Source organism: Saccostrea echinata, unplaced genomic scaffold (assembly GCF_033153115.1).
Source record: "Saccostrea echinata isolate AGI-Se365-2 ecotype Australia unplaced genomic scaffold, CSIRO_AGI_Sech_v1 ptg000057l, whole genome shotgun sequence".
Taxonomy (NCBI): Eukaryota; Metazoa; Mollusca; class Bivalvia; order Ostreida; family Ostreidae; genus Saccostrea; species Saccostrea echinata.
The window spans coordinates 2,532,475-2,551,339 of NW_026889806.1; the positions used below are offsets into that span (position 1 = coordinate 2,532,475).

Consider the following 18,865-nt stretch of genomic DNA (forward strand, 5'->3'; position numbering starts at 1 on the left):
ATTTTTATTGACTTTTTATGACCCGGTGATACAAATATCTACATGTGTATTCCTCTAAAACCTACCTCTACAGTAAATATCAACTCTATAGGTCACCCGAGTCAAACGAGCAAATTCAGGAATTGTGGTTCTCCCCTTTCGGGGTCTTATTGGTTGGGTTGTAATGATTTATGGTATATTGTTACTGACTCGTCTGTCTTGACTTGTCTTATATATATATTTTTTTATATTTTGAAAGGATATGTAATATAAAAAAATTATGAAAGCCTTGTCTCCTCGGGTGCAAAAGTTACGACCAATGTCAATGTACGATATACATGTATTATTTTAAGGTCAAGGTCTTGTTGCAATGTCTGTTGCCAACCCATACAAGTTTACAAAACCAATACTTGGGACGAAGCACGAAAGAAGAACAGGAATAACATCTAGCAGAAAAACAGAAAACAGACAGAATGATAAAAGGCAATGGGAGCACTTAGGAAACTGTGAAAGAATAGAGAGTGTTCCAGAACAAGATGCACCGATGAACATTAAGGAATCAAGAGAAGTAGTAAGTGTAGAGAAGAAAGCTAGATCTGCATCGGCACCGAACGGGATTCCATACAAAGTTTATCATGCAGATTTAAAAAAAAAAAATCCGTGGAGGCTATTGCATGCCCGTAGGAAGGAATTTCAGTTGGGGGGATCAAACATTTTCAGTTGGGGGGGGGGGGGCTCTACCAAAAGTTCAAAATTTTCTTGACAAGCAAAAAAAAGGTCAACAGAAGATACTATTGAGAGGACACAAGCATATAGTAGCTATGTTTTCTATAGTATTCTATATATCGTCAAAATTATTGGGGGTGGGGGCAGGGATGGGGTAATTGAAAAAAATAATTGTAATTGAGTGTAATTACATTTTTCAAAGTAATTGGAAGTAATTTGTAATTGACCATTTTTTCAACTACTTGTAACTGAATATGATTAATTACATTGAAAAAATACCCTGTAATTTCAATTACATTTCAATTACTTTACATAATACATATTATGTGTATTTCATAGGAAAATATTTCCAAAAGAGTCACATTTTACAGTTAATTTAATTTATTCAGAGAAGCCCTTCTGTTTTCCAAATTCTTAAAACTTTATTGGCTTGTTTATAAAAATATTAGTTTGTTTTAGAATTATAATGCACATAAAGAATTAATTCTAGTTTTATGTTTATCAAAAAAAAAAATTCTACCTCTCATTGGTATCGGCATGAAAACATTTCAATTTTTTTTTTGCTTGATCATCAAAAGAATACAAAATAATTTAATGTGTCATTAAGACCTGCCTTGTTGCCCTTCAACTCCCAACTGTAAATTGCTATCAAAACAACCCTCCAAAGTTTTATATAATTTTATACCATGCTTTGTTTAAATTCAAAGATATGACCAGTAGAGGTGATTTATTAAATACTATTTAGAATGCTCTACTACATGTATATCTATACTTCAGAAAAGAACTAAATATTGAATCACTATTTTAACATTTAAACAAATCTTTAATCTTTATATACATGTATGCATTTGGTATCTGAAATAGTTATAACATAAAAAAAGAATTATTTGTCAACATTTACAATTTAACATGATTAGCTTGCCTGGTAGCTGAAATAATTTGAGAGTATTTTATAGTTGATTCATAAACTGTTGAAAGCTTGCTTTTAATCAAATTTTATAAAGGCAGTCAATTGATAAATGTAGGACTAGGTCTTATGTTGATGAAACACACAAACATGACAGGCACCTGATATTATTTATTTTAAATATCCCCCCTACCTTAAATTTACATGTATTTGATCTTAAAGATTTTTGAAAGGGAAACAAAAGTAATTGAAATGTATTTAATTACATTCTTCAAAGTAATTGAAAGTAATTAATTACATTTGTAAAAATCAATGCAATTGTAATTGCAAGTAATTGACAAAATATTCAATGTATTTCAAAGTATTTAATTACATTTCAAAGTAATTGACCCCAAGTCTGGATGGGGATCGAGGGTCCTACAGCCATGTATTAAAAATACATGTAGTGTAGAGGAAGGGGAAAATACCATCATGCTTTTAGAAAGCAGAGGGATGTTTCATTCTAAAAGAGGAGATATCAGAAAGCATCATATTTTGGATACTAAATGCATTGGAAGAGACAATATCATGGGCAAGAATGGCTTTCAATCCAATGAAATCAAAATCTGTGATAAAGATCATACACCAATTTCAACTGAGGGCGCAATAGGAATGGGTATCGCCAAAAATTTCGTATAGCGATATATCACGATTTTTCCCAAAACATCACAATATCATGATATTTTTACACACAATTTTCACAATGAAGGGCAATGAGAAGTCATTCCATCCGTAACTGACAATGTCAGTCAGTGCTTAGGACGCCCCTGGTGCAGTATTATTAGCAGCCAGGTATAATAACAAACACAGCTTCATCTACTTTATACATTTTATTTCATCAGATACATGAAAATTTATCATAGATGACAATGAAATAGCAAAGATTACATTGAAAAAAAAATCTGTTTTCTTTAAAAAAAAAATGTACAACAGGTTCATTTGAGGTAGATAAATAGGTCTTACAATTGTAAATCCTGACCATTAAACTTGTTTGTCACTACAGCAAACACACTCGCCTGCATCTCGTGGTTATAATATTACAGACCATCGTATACAATCACACAAATTACCTTCAATACATAAAACAGTTGTAATTTTTAAAAATCCTGTTTTATTCACAAATTTTATCAAGGATTTTCAACAGCAAGATTCAAAGATGAACTATGGCACCGGGATTATAAAGTCTGTCCAAAGACACGACAAAAAGCTGCATAAATAATTTAACAGAGTTCTGATGAGCATACAGACAATTATCATTACAATGAAAAAAACACACACAACAAATTTGCTACACATATTTTATACATTGATTTTTATATTTTTCAAACAAATTCACTTCAAGGGACAAAAATTCTGGACATTTTTTTTTTGTATTTGCCATTTATTTTTAGGAACTATAAATATGAAATGTATATGTAGTTTGTAACTTTTGTAAATAATTTGAATTTTTTATTTAATTGCCAATATTTTAAAAGCTATGTTTATTAACAATGCGATAATTTTTTCCCTGCCATATTTAAACCAGATACTTATATATGTACATACAGAGAAAACTACCTATCAATGGCCAATATACAGGTTTATGATATATAAATACAGCACTTATTTACATGCAAATTTTTACATTTCAAAACAAAGATGTAAAATGATAAAATGACATAATTTTAAAAGAAAAAAAAAACTGAGGTAGAGCTCAAGCTCATTATAAATAATTGAAATGTATTCAAAAAATTTCTTAAAAAAAAAAAAATTGAATATGTGTACATTTTTGCATTTGATTACCAATCAAGATTCCATCTTCTTGTCATGTTTCTGAATCTGTTAAACCCCAAAATAAGACTTTGATATGGCGATGATCATAATGAAACGATCATGAGGTAACAAACAATGTAAATGGCTGCATAAAACGTTGTAGTGATAATTAAACATGACTGAGGTCAGGTCAATGTGATATGAGTTCAACATTTTGACAACTATTAGGTACGAAGATGATTTGTTGAATAAAAACAGGAGAAAATGTTGGTCAACAAAGGCTCATTTTCAATGACAGACAATGAGAATGTAAAGTGAAACTTCTAACAGACAAAAATCATACCTAAATGCTACGTTAAAGATTGCTCAATAATGTATCTAAATCTTTTCAGTTGAACTTTTGCTTAAAAGTGCAATTTCTAAATTATAACTTAGCACACAACCTTTTTTGGAATTAATCTTAGCAACTTAAATAATTCAGCCAGTAACTCTATCAAAATTTTAATGCAAGAAATTCTAATTCACTGCCAACTCTTTGCAAGAAATTCAAAAATGAGAAATACTAGTGCAATGCATATTTTGTGAACTATTTATAAAATGGTTATATTAAAATGAGTGCTTTAAAAACAGCACCCATAACTGAGGTAGACATATTGACGAAAAAATAAAACCACACAGAATATAATGCGGTGCAAATACAGAAACAAACGAACAGACAGACAAAACAAATGTATGAGATATCTGTAGTGATCCAATTGAAGATTAAGCTACATGAAAGGTTCCCTATAAGTGACCATTGTAACATACAAAATTTATGCTGCCTTTTAACAATATATATATATATATGTGTTTTAACTTCAGTCTTTCTTATGAATGAAATGCTAATTCAATATTAAGTTTTACCACAAAATTTGGTGATGTGAAGAATATTGCTGCTTACAACTGCCTAGAATAAATGTATCCTGACCTTTAGTTACATTTTTTTAAAACTTAAAATTTTGAAAATGTATAACAGATCTGGGGTTTTTTAAATGAGAATTTTTTTGTTATAAATAAAAATGTAAATGTATAAATGAAACATAATTACCATATATTTCTAAATGGAAAGAAATTATATGTCTGGTCTTGTCAGTTAGCAACAGTCTTATTTTACCATCATATCAAACAACTTAGGCATATATATGTAAATTTGAAATTTCTGACAATATTTTCCAACTATAACTATCCATATACAATGTACATGAACTCACGAGAGTAAGGTTATAATTTTGTCAATAATTTTAATCTTCACTGAAAAACTTAAACAAAAACAAATCATAATGCATTGGTAAAAATGTCACACACAGCACTTAGAATAATAATACCCAACAAACAACTTTTCATAAACAACAAAATAACAACACTGACATCAATAACAACCGCGGGTCACCTTCTCTGCCCGACGACATAAAGCAGCCCCCTTCAATAACGGCTTGGCATGCTACAGGTCTAAAGATACATAGTGAAATTCTACAGGCAGTTCATATTTACAAAGTCTCAACTAAAAAAAAAATATCAACAAAAAAAAATTTAGAGAGGAGAGCATCCTTTCTACCCAAAAAACAACAGATCTTTCATGCATGGTCATGTATTATAACCCCCGAAATTTTGCTCAATTTGATTATGAAAAATACAAACATTTCAATTATCCCTCTGAACAAAGAATCTATTATACTAACACGACATAGAGAATAAATTCTCCATTAAAACGTCACTGTATTCTAAAAAAAAAAAAAAAAGATGACAATTTAGCACTATTCTGAATTTCCTTTTAAGAGAATATACACCAAATACCTGCCAACAAAGACAAGTAGCACTTTGACTCAGATCCATTCTAGGTTAAAAATATGTTTTTACATTAAAATCATCACAGACAAATTCTCCACTCTATTTAACATTCTAAATAAATATGAGTTTCAATGGTTACAGATTATAACTCAATGGTTTATAGTTTGTATCATATTCACTGGTATTCATGGTGATAATAGTCGAGATATAAAAACATATAGGTATATATGTAGTATATTACCATGAAACACCAATATCTATTTACATCAAAAGATCATCCAGATCATTTTTTAAATGCATTTATGCTCTACACAGAGCTAGAGCAAGTTAACAGCTTGACAGGTTCCCTGCATTTACATTATATACTGAGGTAACCGATGAACAAATCAAGCTACACGGTGTTTGTTCACAGAGCAACATATATGGATATTTGCTTGCGATCCTTACCAAAATTATTCACAAACCTTCTTTCTTGCCTTCACAAATTTTTTCAAAACTTAAGTTTTAAATACATTTTATGTTATCCATTACTTTTAATTCCTTTTTTTCCCAGAATCAAATGTAACATGACTCTGTCTTTTTCAAGAAGTAATTTAAAACAAGGATCCCTTTCCCCCATTTATTTTGCAAAGGCACAAAAGTGTCCCTGACCTTCCAGTGTCCCTGACCTTTTATATTGCATAAATAATGAGCTTAAGATTGAAACCTGAAGGATTTTAAAGGTAGTTGAGGTATAGAGACTAAAAAGCTTCCTGTTCTCATCAATTGTAAGTTCACCAAACAGATGGGTCTTCTTAAGTACAGAATGCCTGTATGAATACAAATACTAAGATAAACATGTACCTGTTGCATTTTATCCTGATTATTTTGAAAGAATAAATAAATAATTTGCAAAAAAAAAGAAGATAACAATATGTGGCACAAATTAGAAATACAGGTAGGTAATAGAAATATTCAGCAAATGAATCATGTGTTAGACATTACATAAATGATGTATCATCTACTGTGAATCAAAATGGCTGCTCAACAAACATGTCTGGCCATGTTTCAATAATCACTGATTTTACCCGTTTTACAAAACAAAGACAATTTTATTCCTAATGTTAACTTGCTCTAGCTGAGTGCTTTACTTGGTTAAAAACTTCCTTAGTTTAAACTCTGACTCCAAGAAACTTGAAGCTTCTCCCCTTCTTTTCTGGCTGGGAATCAATATAACAATAGGAAGCTCACCAAAATTGTGGCCATTTTAAAAATCCGAGGCAGTAATCCTCCATAATTAAATACATTTACTATCATACAATGTGTCTATTAGTTTTCAAAATATTAACTTCCAAAATAATTTTGGCTGCCATTAGCCAACACAGCTAACAGGTGCTGCTAATATCCTGAGAGACCCCATATGAGGGGCTATAATCCACAATATATCCTTTTCTTTGGTTTAAGCTGTGGTGCTGACCATTGTATGGTAATGTACCGCCATTTTGAACATGGTTCTTTTTTCTTGAATCCATGACAACACTGACTCCATGGTAACATCTACTATTTCTTTTCTGTCATACTTAACACATTTGCTGTCTTAATATCACACAAATAATACTCAGAAGTTAATAGAGAATCGTTTTGTATGTACACTGGAACATGCCATAATTTCATTTTAGGAATACCTTGCTTTGCTTGAATTTACATTGCTAAAGCAGTAGTTATCCCCTTTGTCCCCCTAGTGATACTAGGAGTTGATTTGTAGTGGTGCTGTAGACATTGGTGTTGATTCACCACTACCATCCAGTACTGCTCGAGATGCCACAGCATGCTTTATTGGGGCTACAAAACATACATAACTAAACATCAAAATCATAGTTTTATAGTCTGGACACTCTCCATAAGAATGTCAAAGGACAAAATCTAGTATGGAAAGCAAATAATTTGAATAGATATGAAAGTCTGGATTTTTATATCAATCATATACAATTTTTATTTGACACTGATTAACACCACTCCTTCAATCATCTACACAGTCTTTCTAGGCCACATCATACACAAGGCTGTCAGGCATTACTGGGAAAGCATTTGTTTTTCCCCATATTATCTTACTTCAATGAACATGACGAATTAGTATCTGGTAAATTACCTGTGTGAGTGTGAATAAACCACAGAGCAGACACCAACAGGACTCCAATGATGAATGCTGCAAAAGCGATTCCAATCACTGTCCCCGAGTCCAGACCCTCCACTACAACTGTTTGACCCCCGGCTTTAGATTCCTCCGAGGGCTTGCTTTCTGAGGGCGGGTTGACAATGTTCACGTGTGGTTCTCTTACTGAAAAAAAACATGATGGAAAATACATTTACCATGTTTACTGGATGCAACATCATATATATGAAACCATCATTTATGTTGATTAAATATTAATCAGAATCTTCTACTCCAGACTAACTTAAAGTCGAGTAAGGACAGAGACTTACTTATACAGATTTACTTATAGTCCATTTAGGACACAGACTTACTTATACAGACTTACTTAAAGTCGAGTTAGGACACAGACTTACTTACACAGACTTACTTAAAGTCGAGTTAAGACAAAGACACTTATAGTCGAGTTAGGACACAGACTTACTTAAAGTCGAGTTAGGACTCAGATTTACTTATAGTCGACTTAGGACACAGACTTACTTATACAGACTTACTTAAAGTCGAGTTAAGACACAGACTTACTTATAGTCGAGTTAGGACACAGACTTACTTATACAGACTTACTTAAAGTCGAGTTAAGAAACAGACTTACTTATAGTCGAGTTAGGACACTCACTTACTTATAGTCGAGTTAGGACACAGACTTACTTATAGTCTAGTTAGGACACATACTTACTTAAAGTCAAGTTGGGACACAGACTTACTGTCAAGTTAGGACACAGATTTACTAGTAGTCGAGTTAGGACACAGACTTACTTATACGACTTACTTATAGTTGAGTTAGGACACAGACTTACTTATAGTTGAGTTAGGACACAGACTTACTTATAGTGGAGTTAGGACACAGACTTAATTATAGTCGAGTTAGGACACAGACTTACTTATAGTTGAGTAAGGACACAGACTTACTGTCAAGTTAGGACACAGACTTACTGTCAAGTTAGGACACAGATTTACTTATAGTCGAGTTAGGACACAGACTTACTTATACAGACTTACTTACAGTTGAGTTAGGACACAGACTTACTTATACAGACTTACTTATAGTTGAGTTAGGACACAGACTTACTTATACAGACTTACTTTAAGTCGAGTTAAGACACAGACTTACTTATAGTCAAGTTAGGACACAGACTTACTTATAGTCAAGTTAGGACACAGACTTACTTATACAGACTTCCTTATAGTGGAGTTAGGAAACAGACTTACTTATAGTGGAGTTAGGACTATCGACCTCCTTCTCCTCGAAGGGTGGTAAAGAATTGGTGGCATACAGTGGACCAAGAGTAATCTCCTTCATCATGGCTATTGGGCTTTCACTGTCACACATCTTATCCTCAGAATTACACTGGAATGATGCAAACAAAATTCAACAAGAGTTGATGAACAGTAGTGTATTTTAAGGTTGTTTCTCATGGAAAGAGAACTGAAGTTTTAAAATGGTCATAGGAAAAGCTATCATCTCTTAACACTAAATCTAAATTTTTTAGCAACTTCAATATTTGGCCATTTCACTTTTAGGAACCATCCTAAAATCTCCAATTACTGTGAATTCATTAAAATTCATGGGGGCAATTTTCATGGATTAACTTTTACGTCTTTATGGAGACATTTTTTCGTGTATTCACCTGCATTCTAAAAGGAAAAATTACTCTGAATCCCTAGTTTTTAAATTCTTGGAGAACATAAAATTTATGGATGAAGGGTAACCAAGAATTCCATGAATATTGAGCCACCACGAAATCTAATGATTCCACACTATCTTGCTTCCATTGCCATAAAAAATAGGCTGCTTGCTATAAATTTTCTTATACTTGGAATGTTATTTTGATGTTTTCTGAGCCTGTTTTGTAAAGAAAAATAAAATGATTTCCAATATCAATGGAAAAAAATCATAAAATTTTGGTATAGGGTCTTGAATTTACAGTTGTATAATGTCACTTATTTTTATTTCTTTCCTTGGCACCTTGTTTGTGCAATTTTAAATGTAGATCTAAATGCATAAAATGACTTGTTAACATATTGATTATTTATTGTTTTTTGAATTAGCAGCTTCACTGAGTGCCTGAATATGGTGTAAATTAACAGCATGAGTTATTTTCTCCCATGCATTACTAAGCAGAAGATTAAAAGACAATGTAGCTCAAATAAAAAAACAATCCTATTTATTTCCTGAGGCGCCCATCAGTAATAAGAGCCATACCGTTGGAATATCTTTGTTGTTTTTTGTCTGCCAGTTTTGACAGATGCTCAGCTGACACTTCAAGAAGTGGTACGGAGTCGCATTACTCAGCTTAAAACTGAACCTCTCACTCTGCGTCAGGCTTCGCAGTATCCCAGGCTGACGTCGCACGTTCTTGTCCTTCAAACAGCTGCAAAAACAAAATGGATTCCATTTAGAAATTGTGTATTACATGTACTTTGTGAATATTAATTTGGAATAAAAATTCTCTTACTACAGAAAATTGTCTCCTTTGGCATGCTTGTTAGCGATGGCATTCTATTTATCAATTGCTTTACTTCATTTGAAAATGGCCACTTACCCATCCCTGATAAGCCAGAGACTTGGTGGGGAGTCATGAGTGTGAGAAATCCAACAATTCTGAACTACAACCCTTAGGGATTGATCTGTTATAAAATCAACAGTAAAATTCAACTTTCCTTTAAAGATGACTTATAATCTAACGTTTTTTGTTGTTGTTTTTTTCTATCCGAATTCAGTTAAAAAATGCCTTTTTGTCAATGAAATAAGTTTTTGTTCCATCTTCAATTTTTATTGTTTTCTCTATATATTTTCAAACATAGAAAAGCAGTACCTGCTTCAATGCTGGCCTTGGCGTAGACCCTGCTATTGGCTGGCAGGGCTAGTGGGAAGGTATGTAATGGGTCAGTGTAGTGTGAGGATTTATACAGGACAATATTGTAGTGAATTTCTGAGGATGGGTCCCAGTAACTGATGTTTCGGGGCCGACTTGTAGTAGGTACCTTGCGTAAACAAGACAAAGATTGATTCCATGGGTACAAATTGAAAATTTCTGCACGAGTTTTCAGGAAAAAGAAATCCTTAAGTTATCACTTTAGGTCAGATCATTGAATATTATTTACATATAGAGAATTTATATATAAAATTCAGATTTTTCAAAAAAAAAATTAAATTGTAAAATACTGCCCTGCTTTTAATACCCCCGACTACAATTTAAGACATAATCTGCTTATTCCTTTCAGATACATACAATATCTTCAGTTCTCCTTGGTGCGGTACAGCGGATAGGGATCTCTATTTTGTCTGGTGTCTGGTTCAAGTCCTCATCGTCAATATAAGTTCCGTCCATGAGGGACTGACCAGACCCCTCCATTCCAAAGTCTTCATCACCCTCATCCACATCATTCATCCCCAATCCACTCGGCTGGTCGTACATTCCACCATCCACTTCCTCTTTATGGATTACAATCTGTATTGAACAATTTGATACTGTATTTTAAACTTCTGGACTGCTGTGAGAGCAGTAACCAAATGAATTGCCATTAACTAGAAATAATGCATTCCAAGCCTTTACCACACTTCGACAACTGATATTAATTACTTAATCTAAAAAATAAATAAAAGGAGAAGACCTATTCATCTCTGTGATTCTGCCATCTCATCAGAGAAGTAACTGTACCAGAGAACTGTTACTGAGACCTTTGTCTGTCTTTTACCAAGTTTGAATACAAGAAATGGGTCCTTTTGTATGTTACTTACTCAAATTTTAAACAGCTACTTGGCCCATTTGAGTGAGACTTACTGCATTAGAGTACACTGACTTGGCCCAATAATGTGTTACTTACTGAATTTAAGTACAGTGACCTGGCCTCTTTGAGTATGTGTTTTACTGAGTTTAAGAACAGCTAATGGGCCCCTTTGTCTGTTTTACTGAGTTGAGTACAGGGACTTGGTCCCAATGTGTGAGACTAACTGCACTTGAGCACAGGGATTTGGTCCCATTGTGTGTTACACTGTGTGTTACTTACTGCATTAGAGTACAGGGACTTGGTCCATTGTGTGTTACTTACTGCATTAGAGCACAGAGACTGGTCTCCTTTGTGAGACACCAGTGTTTTACAGGTTTCTGGCATTGCTGTAAACACTTACTGCATTCGAGTACAGAGACTGGTCACCTTTGTGAGACAATGTTTTACAGGTTTCTGGCATTGCTGTAAACACTTACTGCATTAGAGTATAGAGATTGGTCTCCTTTGTGAGACACCAATGTTTTACAGGTTTCTGGCATTGCTGTAAACACCAATTCCTTCTTATTTACAGCACCTATACAGTCATCATCTAAAAGTGTGATCTGTTTTCTGGACAGATTGAAAATCTAAAAAGAAAAATATTTTTCATTAGGAATCTTCATCTGTTCATGCAGTCATGAACTGTCTCACATTTTTTACAAAGCTATGAATAATTAGTCATAGCCTTGTAAAATGTGGAGGAAACAAGTCTATGTATTTCTATGTAAAACTTTTAGCACCTTATGTGGCTATATCTGATTCTACAATTTACAAAGACACTGAAAGATGCCTCTATATAATTTAACAACTGTGGTCTTGCTGCTTTATAGTAAATCTGAAAAGATTTTTTAAAAATACACCTTGGAAAAAATTATCTCCTTTATACTTTGATGGACTGTGAACTTGCCATTCTTAATGAGAAGAATTTCAAGTTTTTGACATTTGACTCTTATTATAACCCCACATATAGTCTAGAAGGGTCGTGATTTGCACATATTTCAATCTATGCTAATGCATTCTAGCATTCTCTTAATGTAACAGCCAATTTTGTGATTTTCAGAGAAGCATAAAAAAATGAAAATGACCTTCATAACAGACTTGATCATATGCACAATAATCCGTCCTGTCCCATCACATTCTGTCTGTAAGACCCGTCGTATTACGGTCTTAGTATATCCCTGGACAGAAAATGGGTCAATATGAGTAGGATTCAGCTTAGGAGAGTTACTGCTGGCTGCAAGAGAAATGAAAACAATTCAGAACTGAGGAAAAAGTCAATGTCAGAGACATAAATGAAAGGGCTTTAAATACGCATTTACACTATATGATGATGTGGGTAATGCGAAATACAATTAAATCTGTCACTTTGTATACACTAATATGATATTTTATTAATGTGTTACGTTTTAATAACAAATATGAGACAGTTTTAAAAAAACACAAAAAATGGAACAGGTCTACACAAGAAAGTTACTGTATTGTGTACATATATCATCTCTATAATTGGCCTTTATTTTCATTAGCTTTTATCTTATCTAGCCATTCGATGATAATACCAATATGATTAAGTTCACATTGCTTGCAATGTTTCTTAATTTATTTCTCTATGTAAGGAAGAAAAAGGAAATTTGGAATACATAAAAAAAAGTTATTACCTGTATCAGGTAAGACAAGCTTAATTTTATTGGCCAAGTTGACCTTGGTGTACATAGCCACTGGCCCCAGGTAATCCTCCACCCAGCGGATAAGCCCCTGATTTGTCGCGGAAATCTCATCCCTCCTTACATTTACAGGATCCATCCTAATTCGTTGCATATCCACATAGCTATTGGCCTATCAAATGTAAGTAACAAATTAATATTCAAAGAAATACATGTATCAGCCTCCCTACAATAAGAGATGTGATTGTCTATGTAGTGATAAAACTTTTAAAGCCACAGTAGCTTCAATGTCTCTGAAGACAACATTCAAACATCAGATATATGATTCTGAGGTATTACAGTAATGTGGTAGACTCCATGGAGAGTCTAACTATCTAGCACTCAAAGTGCATTGTGCTGTATAAACATATTAATGCCCAAACAGAAAAAATACAACACAATCTCATCATAATAAATCATGACTGATAATTTTTTACAATTGCCTGCAAGAATTTTCTGAATTAATATTCGATTGTTTAATCATATTTAGTACTCTAGTAATGCTTTGACAGATACTGTTTTTGATCAAAGATACAGATAAAATATTATCTTCTCTAACATTATAAAACATGGTAAGTATGAAAGGATTTTTGTTCTTCTTCAAAAGATTTAGATCTCAATACTTGTGAAAACTTAGTGTACTATAATTAAAACTGAAACGGTATTTTCTAAAAAGCATAAAAGAAGAGCCTTTGTTTTCCTTTCCACTGGGTTTAAACTTTATTCTTTAACCGTATAGAGAAGTTACACACAATGACCAGTACTGTGTCCACTGACCACAATATCTATATATCCCTGTAGTTTGTGAGTGGACACTCTCCAGTTGACATGGTCCGGTGACTTTAGGACCAGCCAGAAATCCTTCTGAATCCTCTTCTTTGACATACTTCTGATGTCCAGGTGAGCCTCAATGGCCGCCGTTGTGTTCGACACCCGGCTTACTTGCTCTACCTCAATAATGTAAGCCACCCTTCAAAATAAACAGTTTATTGTCTCATTACATGTCATATTTTGATGCTCATTTGAATAAAGGGAAATCTTCTAGATTTTGCTATGAAAAAAAATAAATGTTTGAACTTCATTCATCTGCTATGAAATGCTGGGGACTTAAATCAATACATAAAAATCCTCACTACATGAAGTCATGACAAGAAATTCCTTCATCAACTATCAGTGAATGATACTTGACTAAGCAGATTATTTCAGAAGGTTTAACTTTTTTTTTAATGTCACCATATGCTTGCATCTGCTTTGTTAAGTTCACTAAAGCAAAATTACTAGACTTGTTTTTACCTTTATGAATTAAAACACAGGTCTTTGAATTATAAATACTGGGTATCTAGGTCAGATTTAACAATGATATAGAGTATTTGATGAGTATTTTTCACCATCATGCAACAGGTACTTTAATTAATTAGCTCCAAGGAAGAGCTGACAAAATAAAATTCTATAATGGGTCACCTCAATGATGGTAGATCTCCAGATCACAAAATCACAAAGCCTGAAAATCAAATAAACCAGGGCAATAATCCTTGAAAATATTTATCTGAAGGAGTGCGGCCGACTTTTCCATCGATTCTCAGTATTACCGACATAATCACAAGAATACATGAACAACTTTTCAAAGGCATTTAACACTTTAATCTCCCGTCTTATTTTCTAGGGTCAATAAAGTGAAATGGTACTACCTCAATGACCACTGGGACTGGTCAGTTACATAGTTTTACCTGTTGATTGGTATTACCTGGAGATATCGGTTTGTGGCACAATACAACCAGAGGAGAGCTCGGGCTGTTCAAATTTCGCCATCACATTTAACTTCTGGGAAGAGTTTTCCTGTATTACACAATCACTTGCTGCATTTTTATCTAAAAAAAAAATTCGATAAACATTAATGAACACTTTTAAACATGTTAGAAGAAAATAAATATTTTTTATTTTTATCTTTTTTTTTTTTGCTGCCTTCTGGTGTTTTATCATCAATTTTTTATGCATGTATGTTTTAACATGTATGTTCAGCATCTTAACTGCATGAAAAAAAATTGTTGCAATTGTGCAATAGTCTTAGTGCACAAACATAACATTTCTATGTTATCTCAGAATCTCTGTGAAAATGCTTATCATTTCTGAAAGTCATCTTGGTACATATACTCTGTCACCAAAATGCATTTGTGACAATCTGCTGATGGATGTCATAAGATATGTGTTGTATTTCACATGGTTTAAGTCTGCCAGAGGATGGGAGAATTCTCCATGTTGACCTCTTAATGTCACACCTAGTTATCAACAAGGCAGAAATGAAGATATATCATGGAGAAGGCTGTATGCTAGATTTACAACCAAAGGATGTTTTCACTGCAATTTCAAGCTTGGTTTGCTGGGATTTTAATCATTTCACTGACAGAGATTTAGATAATCCAGTGGATTAAGTGCATTGTAAACGTGTAAAAGTTGAGCAGGAACTCCCTTTACACAAAAGCTCAAAGATAAAATGATCCTCCATACAAGAAAATCAAGTTCCATTGTATTTACTTAGTACACATACAAATTCCTTAAATTCTATACCATAGGAATTAAGATATCAAGGCAGATTCCCTACTACTGTACAATATTTTGGTCATCCACATTTGTTTATGTAAAAATAAACAACTCAGGGATAAAACATCCTTTTTTCAATATCATATTTGATATTAGACTGAGATCCAAGAATCAGCCAAGGGACAAGAGGTCTTAGGTCCAGGTCTAAATTGTGTATAATTAGGGCCACTCAACAGCTCCAATCAGTACCTTTTTTTCTAAATGAGTCTGGTTATCTTCTAATTACTTAACAAAACACTAGAAATCCAAAATGTATACAGTAATGATTTTTTAAAGAACTTGACAATAATTTATATTAAAAAATTTAAACAAGATGTGCTTGTGAAACAATGATTCCCCTTCATGGCAGCTCATGGCCAAGGTAAAAGTTTTTCAAATGCAAGATTAAAAATCCAAGGTCAAGAGATCAAAAATTGGTTGGACAAATAAACTAAAAGATAAACAGATAAACATACAGACCAAAAACTATATCTCCCCCCTTTCCCCTGAATCTTCCATAATGAGACCATAAAAAAGAAAAACACTTTAAAACTAAATCATGAAAAAATTTAAGGGTGGATCAACAAATGGAGTGTGATTCATAACACATTGAGTTTGTATTAAGCTTTGTGATATAGTATCCAATAAAACAATTTATTATGCTTCAGACAAATTTGTAGAGTATGGCTAAAACAGATGACCTGACACTCTGAAATTTTATAATTCACTATCTCCGAGCAGGGGGTGTAGCATCAGGTGCAAGATTCTATTATACATGAATCTATTGTAAACAAAAGGCGGCAAGAAAAGGGTTTGTTTGTTGAAATATTCCCATCTTTAACTGTGATAATGTAATTCTGAGAATATATGATTTTCAATGATATTTTGAATTACATTTATTATGTTACTAAACTCTAAACAAATCTTATTTGATTTCTTCAGTGGGATAAATTTGTTACATACATTGTAGTAGTTTGGGACTTAGTTTCTCCTTATCCATTACAGATTTCCATTTTACACCATGGATGCATAAATATCCAAAATAACTGTGAAACCAACAATATATACTACATTTTTCTACTATTTTTGACTTTCAACCAATCAGAATCCAACTTTGATAAATTTCTGCAGAAAACTTTAATACTTCTTCAATCCTCTGTACAGTTTATTTGGATTTTACCCTTTGCCTGATTTATGTTTAACTTGAGATTTATGAGGCTTGTCATAGGAGCCAGGAATACCCGCACCAGCATCAGATTTGTAACACATGAGGATAACCTAAAGTGACATTAGACAATCACAAATAGCATCTTGAATCACCAGTTAACAACTTGTGAAGTCACAATGCAATCGAGATCAAAACAAAACCTGGGGAGATCTGAGGATATCCACATGTGGGGTCCCTAAAACAGCTGGATTACAATGTAAAACACATGGCTAGAATTGAAATGGAGCTCTTAATCACAGTCAAATTTTACCCTCTCGTTTTACGTGTAACAGTGGTAGGGAAGGAGATGTAACAGATACCTCATTGTAGCTCATTCTCCCCCTTTTTTGTTAGCTTTAAATCTTTTTTCTGACGTCATTACATAAAATTTATCAATATGCAAATGATTTACAGAGACTCAAATTTAATAATTGAGAAAGTTACCATTGTTAATGGGTTTCAAATACTGAGGTGTGATGTATTTTAGCACTGAATCCCTGGCAGCTTATGATTCACATGAACATATCTATGATTATTTACTGAAATTTCTCATATCTCTTTTTCTACATTGTCAGATATAATTATGCATTACTTGTTTTTTACCCCATAAATTTTCCCCTTTCTATTTCATAAAGATAGCAATTACATATTACCCATTTAAATCAGCCAAATATATCTCATAAGAATTGCTGGTATTTCAAAATAGAGAGTTATAAGTAGCATCAAAAATATCTCACTCCTTTGCATGTTTAAAAATATTTTGATCGAGCCATTATATTTCCAGGTCGAGAATCATTTTGAAAATAGATGTGTGTATACTAGAGGTTTTCAAAGGCAGTGTTTGAGGTTTAACTAGTCAATACTGTGATGTTCTGACATGTTCCTGTTTACAGTGGCCTTACCATGGCCTTGACAGAACCTTCCAAAAGAATCTATCAAAATCTCACAAAGCTCCCTGATATTCATCTGATATATCCCACAATTCTTTAAAAGCAATTTGATTTAAATGGGGTTTTTATGCCATGCTCATTGTTTAAACATTAAGTATTTGTTCTACACACATAAAACAAGGTAATAAAAAAGAAATGAGGTACAATCTGCATTTTGTTACACAAATGCTTGCATGAATAATGTAACAATTTTTATGAATTTGAAACCTGGCACTTTTGTATAATCATTTTTATCTCTTTAAAACATTGTCATAGTGGAATAGGTAGAATCCAATATCCAGCTCTCACTATTAAACTTTCCACACATTGTCAATGAATTGAGATTATTAAAGCTAATATGCACTGCAGATGGGAGAAAATCAATAGCCGGTTATTGTATGACATCCGCAAATAGCTCCATTCAACTTAATTTCTGGGTCATTTTTAATGATGAGTTCAGAAACAATTGATCAATTTGCACAAAATCTGGTGCAGCTGTTTTGATACAATTGCCTTAACTTTCTCTCATTTGTTCAAAATATCTGGTACCACTCCAACTCTAAAAATCCGAATTAAAATTCTTTTAAAGTTCAAAAATAACAAAGTAACACATCTGCAAAAAAATGATATATTTTACAACTATTGGTTTAACCCCAAATGAAATGTTTCATACAGTTGATCAAATCCAGAAAAATGTAAATTGGTTCAAAAAATTTAAAATTAAAAGATGTATAATTGATAATATTTTTCCCAACTAATATATGTATATACAGCAGTAATATCCTTGATAAACAAATAATTTGTATTTTCCAAACCTTTTCTTTTTTGGTGTGGGGCAACTTGTAGTTAGAATAAACTGACAGGAGCTATCCTAGAAGCTTTTATTCGACTACAAATTTTGATCCAATAAAAGTTGTGTGTTTATGATCATGATGACATCGTTTCATTTCCTTACGTAATCCTACTCTCACATGTCTACAACCCCACCCCTTTTCTGCTTTAATATTTTCCCTACCTAGTCCAATACTCAGTGTCATCTGGTTTCCTCTCCTGAGCTCTGTGTACGACGTCAGGGCTTTGTACTCAGTCTTGACCCAAGACATCAGGGCTGCGGTGTCTTGTGGCATTGTGTTCTTCCTGACTTGCTTTTTCTGACCACTACTAACAAGGCGAATGCTTGAATATGACGGAATCTATAATCAAAAGAATACAACATAAAAATGTTGGCTTGTAAATGAGGAAAAAAATAATTATTCTTTC

At 33.0% G+C, this 18,865-nt stretch overlaps 1 protein-coding gene across 1 annotated transcript in view; it reads right to left on the reverse strand.

Moving 5' to 3' along the window:
* Nucleotides 1-2,466: 2,466 nt before the first annotated feature.
* Nucleotides 2,467-18,865, reverse strand: part of LOC133174370 (transforming growth factor beta receptor type 3-like) — a 35,751-nt gene continuing 19,352 nt past the window's right edge. Inside the window, exons 5-17 of the mRNA XM_061309486.1 lie at nt 18,621-18,798; nt 14,637-14,760; nt 13,670-13,862; nt 12,848-13,025; nt 12,278-12,426; nt 11,630-11,779; nt 10,655-10,873; nt 10,238-10,406; nt 9,965-10,049; nt 9,625-9,793; nt 8,631-8,769; nt 7,359-7,547; nt 2,467-7,051 (exon numbers count right to left, since the gene is read on the reverse strand). Coding sequence (XP_061165470.1) covers nt 6,957-7,051; nt 7,359-7,547; nt 8,631-8,769; nt 9,625-9,793; nt 9,965-10,049; nt 10,238-10,406; nt 10,655-10,873; nt 11,630-11,779; nt 12,278-12,426; nt 12,848-13,025; nt 13,670-13,862; nt 14,637-14,760; nt 18,621-18,798 — 2,037 coding nt within the window. The 3' untranslated portion in view covers nt 2,467-6,956. The remainder of the gene's footprint in view (nt 7,052-7,358; nt 7,548-8,630; nt 8,770-9,624; nt 9,794-9,964; nt 10,050-10,237; nt 10,407-10,654; nt 10,874-11,629; nt 11,780-12,277; nt 12,427-12,847; nt 13,026-13,669; nt 13,863-14,636; nt 14,761-18,620; nt 18,799-18,865) is intronic.